This window comes from Mandrillus leucophaeus, unplaced genomic scaffold (genome assembly GCF_000951045.1).
Source record: "Mandrillus leucophaeus isolate KB7577 unplaced genomic scaffold, Mleu.le_1.0 Scaffold770, whole genome shotgun sequence".
Lineage (NCBI taxonomy): Eukaryota > Metazoa > Chordata > Mammalia > Primates > Cercopithecidae > Mandrillus > Mandrillus leucophaeus.
The window spans coordinates 1-10975 of NW_012108364.1; the positions used below are offsets into that span (position 1 = coordinate 1).

General features: G+C 45.0%; 1 protein-coding gene across 1 annotated transcript in view; it reads left to right on the forward strand.

The window, feature by feature from the left end:
* Positions 1-1601: 1601 nt before the first annotated feature.
* SNX31 (sorting nexin 31) overlaps positions 1602-10975 on the forward strand; it is a gene marked incomplete at its 5' end in the record, with an annotated part of 40254 nt that continues 30880 nt past the window's right edge. Inside the window, 3 exons of the mRNA XM_011966735.1 lie at positions 1602-1692; positions 2600-2687; positions 6122-6191. Coding sequence (XP_011822125.1) covers positions 1602-1692; positions 2600-2687; positions 6122-6191 — 249 coding nt within the window. The remainder of the gene's footprint in view (positions 1693-2599; positions 2688-6121; positions 6192-10975) is intronic.

Below are 10975 nucleotides of genomic sequence, written 5' to 3' on the forward strand. Positions count from 1 at the left end.
TTTTTTGTAAAAGACGGGTTTCACCATGTTGGCCGGGCTGGTTTCCAACTCCTGACCTTAGGTGACCCACCCACCTTGGCCTTCCAAAGTGCTGGGATTACAGGCATGAGCCACTGTGCTGGGCCTCAGTGGGCTCTTTAAGGGCCAGCAGCAAGCTAAAATCTAGGACTACTGTGGTGCTAGTGATAGTGTTCGTGTTTTGAATCATCATTAACATTTGCTAAGAGGAAAAATATTATTATGTATTTTTTTGCTGATGCTCACTCTTCTCAAAAGAAGGCATTTATATTTATGTCTTTATGAATGTGAAAGGCTTCTTCATTCTCCTTTTGTCTCCACACCTTTCCTCTGTCTGCCTTGGCATGTAAGCTTGTTGTTTTCCCTAAATTAGACAGAAAAGAAGGAAATCTAATTTGAGTGGACCTGGGTCAGGTTTACTCTGGGAAAGATGTCTTTGCTATGCTGTTACCTACCACACACCCACTGCGTTTGGCTTTTGGGCGTTTTGCAACCCAAAGCATGGGGGAAAGAGAGAGACAGAAAGAAGGGGAAAGGGAATTACTTTGAAAGTGGTGAAACTATTCCTGAGCTGCTCTTTATTTTCCAAGCTATGCTGAGAACACCCACTCATACCAGCCACCTAATCAGACTGCTTCCTGGGGGTAATTTATGTATCTCTGACAAGAGAAGGCCCCCTGTGAGCCTGGTATTTGTACAACTGCCACCTAGAGAACTGGGAGCCGTGGGTAAAGCAGCTCTTGAAGGCAGTGCCTGGAGGCGACTCCTTGAGTGTTACAGAGGTGACTTAGTGAGTTAAGACCAGGAGTATAAAGAAATTACTCGAGAGCCCAGTGTTAAAGAGGGAGGTAGCCTGTGGTCATGTAGAAGTTTCTGCTAAGGGAGCATGAGTAGATGTCCAATGCTATAAGGTGACACCTGATAGGCTGATGGCAAAGATGAAGCCACTGGTGTTGAAATGAAAGCTGTTTGATACAAAAGTCAAAGAGGAATGTGAAGGAAGGCAACCTGTGCCTGGGATCTGAGGTTTTCTGCAAACATCATAGTAAATGACAGTTGACCATCGCAGGAAACATCAAGGTGAAGCAGGCCTGGCGTGTCAAAGGCGGGCAGTAGCACGTGCATGTTTGTATGCCAGCCGAGCGGCGGGGAGTGATCCTTTTCCAAATAGCTGGTAATGCAGCCCACAGGAAGGTAAATTAGTGTGCAGGCTCCAGGGACAGACATCACAGAAGGACAGATGTTCATGGAGCATGGCTGCTGCCCTCCAGGGGAAAATAAAGACCAAGACAATCGGGGAGCCTGTCCACATCTGAGATGGGGTGACCAACCTCAACTGGGGCCAGCCTCTGTCCACTGTGGTGGGACTGATTTCTATTTTCTTTATTATAATTTTTTGTGTTTTAAAATTTTCTAAAATGGATACTGTTTTTGGATTCCAAAAAGCTTTCTTTGAGTGTTCACTAACCCATGACAGCACTTTTTATTGCTGTGTACCGGCCATTTCCAAGTGTGCATGTCACAGTTAGGATGCATGGTGGGCACACCTAACCTTTCCCCCTTCTGCTTGTTTCTGGTTAAAGGTGGCATCACACAAAATTGGACTGTGTCGGGAGCTCTTGGGCTACTTCGGCCTCTTTCTCATTCGGTTTGGCAAGGAGGGCAAGCTCTCTGGTAAGAAGGAAGGAACAAATGAATCAGCTAGGAGATGGGGTGGACAGGTGTGAGCAGGGGCTTGATGCAGGACTCACAGCTGAGGGACTGGCCACCCACCAGGCTATGATCCCTACTGCTGTTCTCAGTCACTGGGTTAAGGGTTTGGGGAATGGGAGGTTGCGTCCTTGTTAGGGGAGAGTGGAGGCAAACCACTCATACCTTGGGTGGTCCAGTAACTGCACTTGTGCACCCCCAGCCCTAATTCTGATGCCCCTCCCCTTTACTGCAGACTAGGCCTGACCACTGACCACCTGCCTGCACCCTTTCCTGTGAATGGAGTGCTAGACTCCGGGGGTCAGGACGCCCCACCACAACATCACTTTTCCTTGTTAAGGAATATTTGTGGATGATATCAATGAGTTATTACATACCTTTTTTAAAGCGTAATGAGATAGTGTAAGAAGACAATCTGATTCTCATATCTTTTGTTTTCTCTATAGTATGTTTTAAGATATTACAAGGTTTTTGTGTGAAATGGTGTCAGTTATATCAAAGTAGTTTGTAAATGTCCTCAAGAAGCCAGGGGAGGTGATTTTGAGTTGGAAGATAAGGGGCTTGTGTAGAGGGTTGGCTGCTAGGCCCTGTGGTGAGCTGCAAAGGCGCTGGATGTCTCTGGATCTGTTTTTTCATCTGTATCACAGTGTAAAACATCCCCCACTCAAGGGGCGGATATTTTTGAGGATCAAATGATATTTATTTTTTGAATGAACTTCAGAAAGTTAAAATTACATATAAATACAGAGGATATTCTTACTGTGATTTTATTATTTCCAATAATAAGGTTTTATTTTCTCATTTGAAAGCTGCTATATATAAGCTGTCTGTGCTATTTCAGCCAGTAAGACCAGCTTTCCCCTTTCTCTAGTTGTGAAAAAATTGGCCGACTTTGAACTCCCTTATGTTAGTCTTGGAAGTTCTGAAGTGGAAAACTGTAAGGTTGGACTCCGAAAGTGGTAAGTAGGTACTGAAAATGACAGAGGCGTTTGAGGACATTTCACCATTGCCCATCAAGACTTATCAGAGTCCCGTCACATCCTGCTCACAGCCTGACAGCTGGAGACCAAGAACTTAGAGAAGGTTGTAAGAAAAGCAATGAAGGCCAGGTGCTGTGTCTTATGCCTATAATCCCAGTACTTTGGGAGACCAAGGCAAGAGGATTGCTGGAGCCCAGGAGTTCAAGATCAGCCTGGGCAACACAGCAAGACCTCATCTCCACTAAAAATAAAAAAAAAATAGCCAGCTGTGGTGTTGTGCATCTATGGTCCCAGCTATTCAGGAGGCTGAGGCAGGAGAATCACTTGAGCCCAGAAGATTGAGGCTGCAGTGAACCAAGATTACACCACTGCACTCCAACCTGGGCAGCAGTGCAAGACCCTGTCTCAAAAAGAAAAGAAAAGCCATGAAAATGAGAGAGGGTGAAATAAACTAGTTTCTGAATATTTGTCCTAAAGAATAGGATGTTGAGGATGACTTTCAGTAGTCTCAGGTAAATACTCAGGGCTGGGTGGGGTATGAAAATGAGGAGGGTAGTCATCTTTCTGTATCTCTACTGATAGGCGAACAAGAAAGTAAGACTTGAAAACCAGGGGCGGGGCCAGGGGATGTGGATCAAAGCAGGTAATGGTGAGAAACGGCTGGCCTTGGGTTTGCTTTGCAGTGCATCACTGACTGTATTAATGGAGGGACTTTGTTGGTGATTACAATCAGATCCGATTCATCCGTAGAAGTGCGGCATTCCCTGAAGGTGAAGGGTGGATTCAGCCAGTTTGCAGTGAATTTGAACTCTAAGTACTGGGCTTACACAGGCCTAAAGGATGTGTACCACGGCCATCTGTATTCCTAGATAGATAGGACACAAATGTCCCTCAGCAGAAAATACTGTCATTTCCTCTAGTAACACAGGGGCCTGTGGAGAACAAAATATTATAGAAAATAGCACCAAGCAGCAGGACCTTATGCACCCCCAGTCCTATAACCTGCAGCTCCCAGCGTTTATTACTGTGGCCGCAGGGGATTGCTCCTTAGGCTCGCTCTCTCCCAGCCCATTTATTCTGCTATCTGAGTACAGAGGTTTTAAAGAAAAGTATTTTGAAATCTAAGAATTCCCTTGACCTTGTGATGCCTTGCTCTAGAGCTCCAGTTTGTGGCTTTGAATTGTGGAAGGATATTCCCAGCGAGGCAATTTGTATACTGCCGTTCAGAAGTATCTTGAGGAGTGGTCCAGCTCTTGAGGTGTGAAACCCTGAGAAGGGGAGAAGGACTTGGTTCCATTCAATGGTTTAGAGAACAGCTCTTCTGGAAGCTGCTTACTGTAGTGAGTGGCTGAGCACAGTTGTTCCTAGAATTACAGTATGTGAATCTAAGTCGCGGCTTGCTCAGGTCTTAGCTGCATAAACCTAGCCAAGTTTGTTCAAGCTCTCTAAGCCTCAGTTTCTTTATCTGTAAAATGGGAATAATAAAAATAGTGTCTACATCATAGGATTATTGTAAGGGTTATGTAGAATAGTCCCATATACTCAGTAAGTTTTGGTCATGTTTGTGACTGTTATATTGATGATATGGTGATTATAGGAAGTAAAAAAAAAAAAATCCCTGGGGCTTAGATTTTCACTCATGTGCTCTCCTGAAAACTTGAGATCAAAGGAGAGATGACAATTCTGTTTCTTATCTTGAAGCTTGAATTAGAAATTAGGCACTGCCTATGTCTTTATTAAATAGGTAAACTCTAGGTGATACATGCAAGAGAAAACATCTACCCCAAATTATAAGCCAGCATCTCAGATTCAGGCAGATTGCCTTTGTTGATGGGAACTGGGAAGAAAGGAGGTCCCACTTCTGTTGTTACAGCTAAGGATCAGGTCTCTGGAGGGGAGATTCTGGCATAGGCTCCTGCAGGTGCCTTGCCCTCTTTCCTGAGGGAAGTCTTGTTGGGTGGGAGCTGGAAGGCTAACTCCAAAAGCCGAGTGATTCCCAGCAGGTGAAGCCTCAGTGAGGCCTGAGCGGCATCTTAAGAACTTTTCTGTCCTTAAGGAGAGATGCCTGGGTGCATCTCTCCAGTGTTGATGATATGGCTTCCTCCAGGCCAGAGGGTGCCTGTGCTGGCCTGTGGGAGCCCCAGTCTGGGATGGGTCTTTTCTCTGCACACAGGCATCTCTGGGATGTGTGGGTGCATAGTTACCTGGAATGTAAGTAGGGATGCTTCAGTTACTGCTCCCCACCCCAAAAGGAAGTTGACCTTCAAGCACCATATTTATCCCTTTCGTGGTCTAAGCCAACCCCATTGGTCTAATCACCCTATTCTTCTGAGCGTAGCAACTCTGCTTACCTCTGCCTTCTGGTTGGCAGAGATCAGCCATAGGTACCCTTTCCTGACAGTTTCAGTCCCTTCTTAACATACTACTGTGCTTCTACAGTCATTAATTTCAGTTCCTCGTGATTCTGGATCTGATAGGCAGACACGGAGCCCCTGCGATTTGCAAATCACTCTACCAAGATCCAGAGGGGCAACTCTGGATAGGCCCCTGGCCTTGGGGTTCTTCACAGATGGTGTCAAGAAAACTTAATCAGGGCGGCGATTGGAATAAACTCAGGGTGCAGAGGAAGCACAGTGGATGGGCGGGCTAATACAGCCTTGGGAAGTAGGGACCAGAGGAGGGTGCGTTGCTTGAGGCTTGCAAAGAAAGGCCAATCAGTCAGGGGAGGAGATTGGCGTGGGCTTGGTCTTCCAGGCAGGGGGACAGGAGAGAAAACATGGTTGGAATGTAGCATTGGTGGTGGGGTTGGTGAGAGATGGAACTGGAAATGAAAGTGGGGGTGGTCCCGGGAGGAGCCTTGAAAGCGAGCAGAATAAATATCTAACTCTGGAAACCATGAGAGTCTGAAAAGTTTCACAGGAAAGACCACTCTGGTTAGAATGTGGAGCATGAGGTTAAGGGCACATGGCTGACACAGAAAGCCTGGGAAGGAGGCTCCCAGAGCAGCTCAGGCAACCAATGAGGGTGGCCCTGCTGCAGGGTGGTGAATATAGGGGTGGATCCGTATGGGGCAGACGACTATGCCAGGTATTGTGCGGTGGAGAAAGGGATTCCAGGGCTTGGTGGCCAAGAGTGAGGCTGAGTATGAAGAGGGATGCAGACCATTCCCCTAAAGCTTTATTTTTGTGCCTCTTTATTTTCAGAGCCCTCCAGGTAAGAGCTTACAGTGTAAAGAAATTAGGAAACAAAAGAGGTGGAGGGGCAGAGTGAAAGCTGGGGGAGTGGAGGTGTGGTTTTGTTAGAAAAGGGGGCCCCGGTTCATAGGGTAGAGGGCCACCACTTTCCAAAGCACTTGCCAGGTGTGTCCATGAGCCATGTCACAGGAATGAATTTCGCGCTCCTGAATTTTGCAGGTATATGGATCCATCCCTCGACTCCACGCTGATGGACTGCAGGGCGGCCCTAGATTTGCTCTACATGCAGGTGAGGGTCACCAAGAGCTCTGACAGCACCGTAGATCAAAGGCCGTGTTGGCTTGGAATCACTGAAAAAAAATCTATGGTAGTTAATAATTCTACCTCCATACCTAAAATAGGCAAATTCATAGAGACAGAAAGTAGAACAGAGGTTACCAGGGGCTGCGGGGAGTGAGGAAGGAGAAGCTGTTTGATGGGTGCAAGTTTTTTTGGGGGATGACAAAAAGTTTTAGCTCTAAATAGTGGTGACGATTATCCAACATTGTGAATGTATATAATGACTCTGAATTTTGTCAACAGTTAAAATGACAAGTTATGTTGTATATATTTTACCACGATAACAATAAAATGTAAAAAGTAGAGGAGTTTAGAGAGAGAAAAGGAACTCTATCTCTGTTTTAACAATCGCTCTCTGAATTTGCAGCTGACGCACCGTCATCATGAGCCTAGAAAGGCTATCCCTGATAACTTAAAGTCAAAGGCTATCCCTGATAACTTAAAGTCACACGTGATCCCTAAATCTCAGTCTAGCATAGCCTTCTCGCCCCTGAGCCAACAAGCAGCCTGGGTGGGCATGTGGCCCACGCGGTTGCACTGGGCTCCGGGCTCACAGAACCCATGCTTCTGTAATGATCGCTGTTATCATCTTGAAATTCTTCGTTTTATTTTTATTTTTTATTAAAAAAATTAAATTTTCATTGGTACCTAGTAGGTGTATATATAATGTTTATGGGTTACATGAGATATTTTGATGCAGGCATGCAGTGTGTAATAATCCCATCAGGGTAAATAAGGTATCTATTTCCTCAAGCATTTATCCTTTATGTTACAAACACTCCAATTATACTCTTTTAGTTATTTTTAAATGTACAATTAATTTTTTTTTTTTACTGTAGTCATCCTGTTGTGTTAGCAAATACTAGGTCTTATTCATTCTATTTTGTTGTGCCCATTAACCAAAATTTTTAATTTTTGAACAGCATTTTCATTTTGCACTAGGTAGACCCTAAAAATTATGTAGTTGGCCCTACCTACTCCTACCCCCAGCCTCTAATAAAGTGAATTTTGAGCTTGGCTTCAGTTCTCTTCTCCTGCCTCGTGTGGTGAAGCTTCTGCCAAGTCGTGGAATGGTCAGCCCGTGCTGCCCCCAACATACACACCCAGGTCACCAGCTGCCCCAGGTGTTCACACTCACCACACCGCCATCTTCAGAGACCTGATCTTTTCCAGGCTTGGCTTCCACAGTTCTGGGAAGAAAGGTCAGAAACTTCTTTCAGTGAGTTCCCTGAGAATATCTCACAGTCTATTAGGCAGCAGGCAGGGTGGTGGGTCACAGCCCTGCCCTGCTCCAACCCCTCCCAGACTTTCCGTCTCACTCAGGCTAAACCCCAAATCCCAATGTCCTTGTTCTGTTTCCTCCGTAGCATTTCTACCATCTGCCAATGTAAGTATGTGTGTGTGTTGTGTATATTTGTTTACTCTCTCCCTACTGGAATGATTTCTCCATGAAAGTGGCTATTTATTTGTTCACTGCTGCGTCCCCAGAAACTGGAACTGTTCCTGGCATGATGTCGGCATTAAGCCCTGTGGTGGGCCTGGCATCGTATTAATTAAGTGCATTATGTCATTGGAGCTTCATAACAACTCTGTAAGGCAGTTGGTACCATCCAGATTTTCAGGAAGAAAAACATTAGGTTTGCTGACAAAAGATTGAGTAGTGGGTTTGGATTAATAGAAGATGTAGATGAAGAAATTTAACAACACTTATTTGCAGGTGGCTTTTATTTAGCGTGATTCTAAGCTGCTACACTCGATAGCTTTTATAAACTCAGGAGAGAGAGAGAGAGATGGTGGGTAAGTTCTTATTTTTAATGAGCTTTTCAAGTGGAACGTTAATAAAACCTCCTGTAGTACTTCGTGTATAGAAAAAGATCAATGGTGGATTTTGATACCCTGGCTTACCAGAGGGCGTAGAAGAGGGAAAGAAACTTAACCCATGCCTCCTTAAGTGACTTTTAGAGATCAAGACCCCAAAAGCTCTTCTAAATTCTAAGAGGGTAAATCAAAATATCACTTATTAGATGTTTAATGTTCACTATTGTATTTTTATGGCTAGAATATAGCTTTGAGTTTATTCCATATTATACATTAATCAATGTATAATTATGTTCTGGTTCAGCCTGGGCACGGGGGCACACACCTGTAATCCCAGCACTTTGAGAGGCTGAGGCAGGTGGATTACTTGAGCTCAGAAGTTCAAGACCAGCCTGGGCACTATGGCAAAATCCCATCTCTACTAAAAATATAAAAGTCAGCCAGGTGTGATGGTGTATGCCTGTGGTTCCAGCTGCTCAGGAGGCTGAGGTAGGAGGATGGCTTGAGCCCAGAAGGCGGAGGTCACTTAAGATGTGATCACACCATTACACTCCAGTCTGGGCAACATACGAAGAACCTGTCTCAAAAAAAAAAAAAAAAATCACGTTCAGTGTACTTGTGTTATATGAGTTAGAGCATAATTTTCCACTCTAAATGTTTATTGAGGCCCATCCTTGCTACTGTATCCTTGCTATTATGATACATTATTAGCTGTGTCTTGTTTGATACCACGTCCTTGGTTGAGATTGCATCACATAATTCTAATATTGTTCCTGTGGGAAATGTCATCTTTATGGCATGTCTTTTGCTTCTCATTATGATGAGAGGTCAGAGCTTTGAGCATCATAATGTGACTTTTTAAATTTGTCTTCATTAAAGAGTTATAACCAGAGGGAAACAGATGATGGTACTTCCTCTGCTCAAAGCTAAAAAAGAAGGGGGCTTCATGGGAGGCACACTGAATTGCAATTTAAGAAATGAATTCTGTCCCTTGTTCTGCCACTGGTCCTCTCTCTGGGTGACTCTGGGCCAGCCACTGCATCCTTCTGAACCACGACATCTCCCTGTTGAGAGGAGGTGGAACTAACATCATCTCTAAGTTTTCTGCAAACTTTAATAGACTGTCATTCTAACCTTAGCTTATTGCCTGGCAAAGTCTCCAAAAAATTGTCGTTGATGTCATAATAATCTTTATCATCACTGTTATCATCATCATCGTCATCATCATCATCATCATCATTGTTCCCTGAATCTAGGTAGAGGAGCTAAGAAGTCAAAGGTGGGTCCAAGTTCAGTAGGAGAGTCAGGACCATAATCACTACCTCATTTGGGAGGCCTGCCTTGGCTCTCCCCAGAAGAAAATGCCTGCCTTCCTCCAACTTCTCCCAACCAGACTCTGAATGGCCAAGGGCAGAGACTGTCTCATTCCTTCTGTGTCCTGGGTGCCTGGAATATGTGAAAGACTAAGAAGTGGCCAGGCGTGGTGGCTCACACTTGTAATCCCAGCACTTTGAGAGGCCAAGGCAGGTATTTTGAGGTCAGGAGTTCAAGAATAGCCTGATCAACATGGTGAAACCCCGTCTCTACTGAAAATACAAAAATTAGCTGGGCATGGTGGCGCACGCCTGTAGTCTCAGTTACTCGGGAGGCTGAGGCAGGAGAATCACTTGAACCCAGGAGGCAGAGGTTGCAGTGAGCCAAGAATATGTCACTGTACTCCTGCTTGGGCGACAGCATGAGACTCTGTCAGAAAAGAAAAAAAAAGACTAAGAAGCAGTTATCCTTTAAAAAAGTTAACATGAAAAACTCTTGAGTTCTGATAAATAGTGGAGGCATCATAATTAACTATTAAGGGGCACAACTTTGATTTTCTAAAGCAGATGTGCCCATTGATAGCCAATGAGTCAACTGAATTCCCACAGCCTGTTTGCTTTCTTCTCCTCCTCTTTTAACCTGAGTTAAAAAATGAGAGATTACATTTAAAACTGTAAGTAAGTATAAATTTTGAAGGCTCAGTCAATTCTGGGCCTGCATTTCAGCAGGGCCATTGCTGGCCTGGACAGTAATACAAATTAGAAAAAGGTACCCCATCCTCCAGGTGGGGCTAGCCCTGCGTCGGGGCCCATGGCTTGGTGAGTGGAGGAGGGCTGACCTTTGGCTTCCTGACTCCCCCATGCCCTGGTGACCTTGTCCAGGCAAATGCGTCCCTCGCCCTTCTTTACCACGCATTAGCCAGAACCAAGTGGCAAGTGCCTGCCTTTGAGAGGCATGTGACCTCCATTTCTCGCTACTGTGCCCTCTGCAGAGGATGCTAGAGCATGTGTGATCGAAGCTCAGGAAGACCATGGCTTATGTGATTTTGCTTGAGTTTTTAATTTTTTAATTTTATTATTTTTTCTTTTTTTCTCTCTGCAGCACCTTTAGGATGCTTGATTTTTTTAAGTTCAGTTCTGCATAAACCCCTCTCAGCCAGTGTTCAGGGAACCATGTAACTGAGTAGACTTGTCTAGACTCGACTCTCATTGTCTGGACCTACTCAGAGTGAGGCACCGTATAATATCGCATTTGAGTGATGACTTGCGAACCCATAATCAGGGTCAACTCTTTTCAAAGGTAATGATATAAGGCTGGGCACAGTGGCTCACGCCTGTAATCCCAGCACTTTGGGAGGCAGAGGTGGGCAGGTCACCTGAGATTAGGAGTTTGAGACAAGCCTGGCCAATGTGGTGAAACCCTGTCTCTACTAAAAATGCAAAAATTAGCCAGGTGTGGTGGCACAAGCCTGTAGTCCCAGCTCCCAGCTACTCGAGAGGCTGGGGCGAGAGTATGGCTTGAGCCCAGGAGGCAGAAATTGCAGTGAGCTGAGATCACATCACTGCACTCCAGCCTGGGCAACAGAGTTAGACTGTCTTAAAA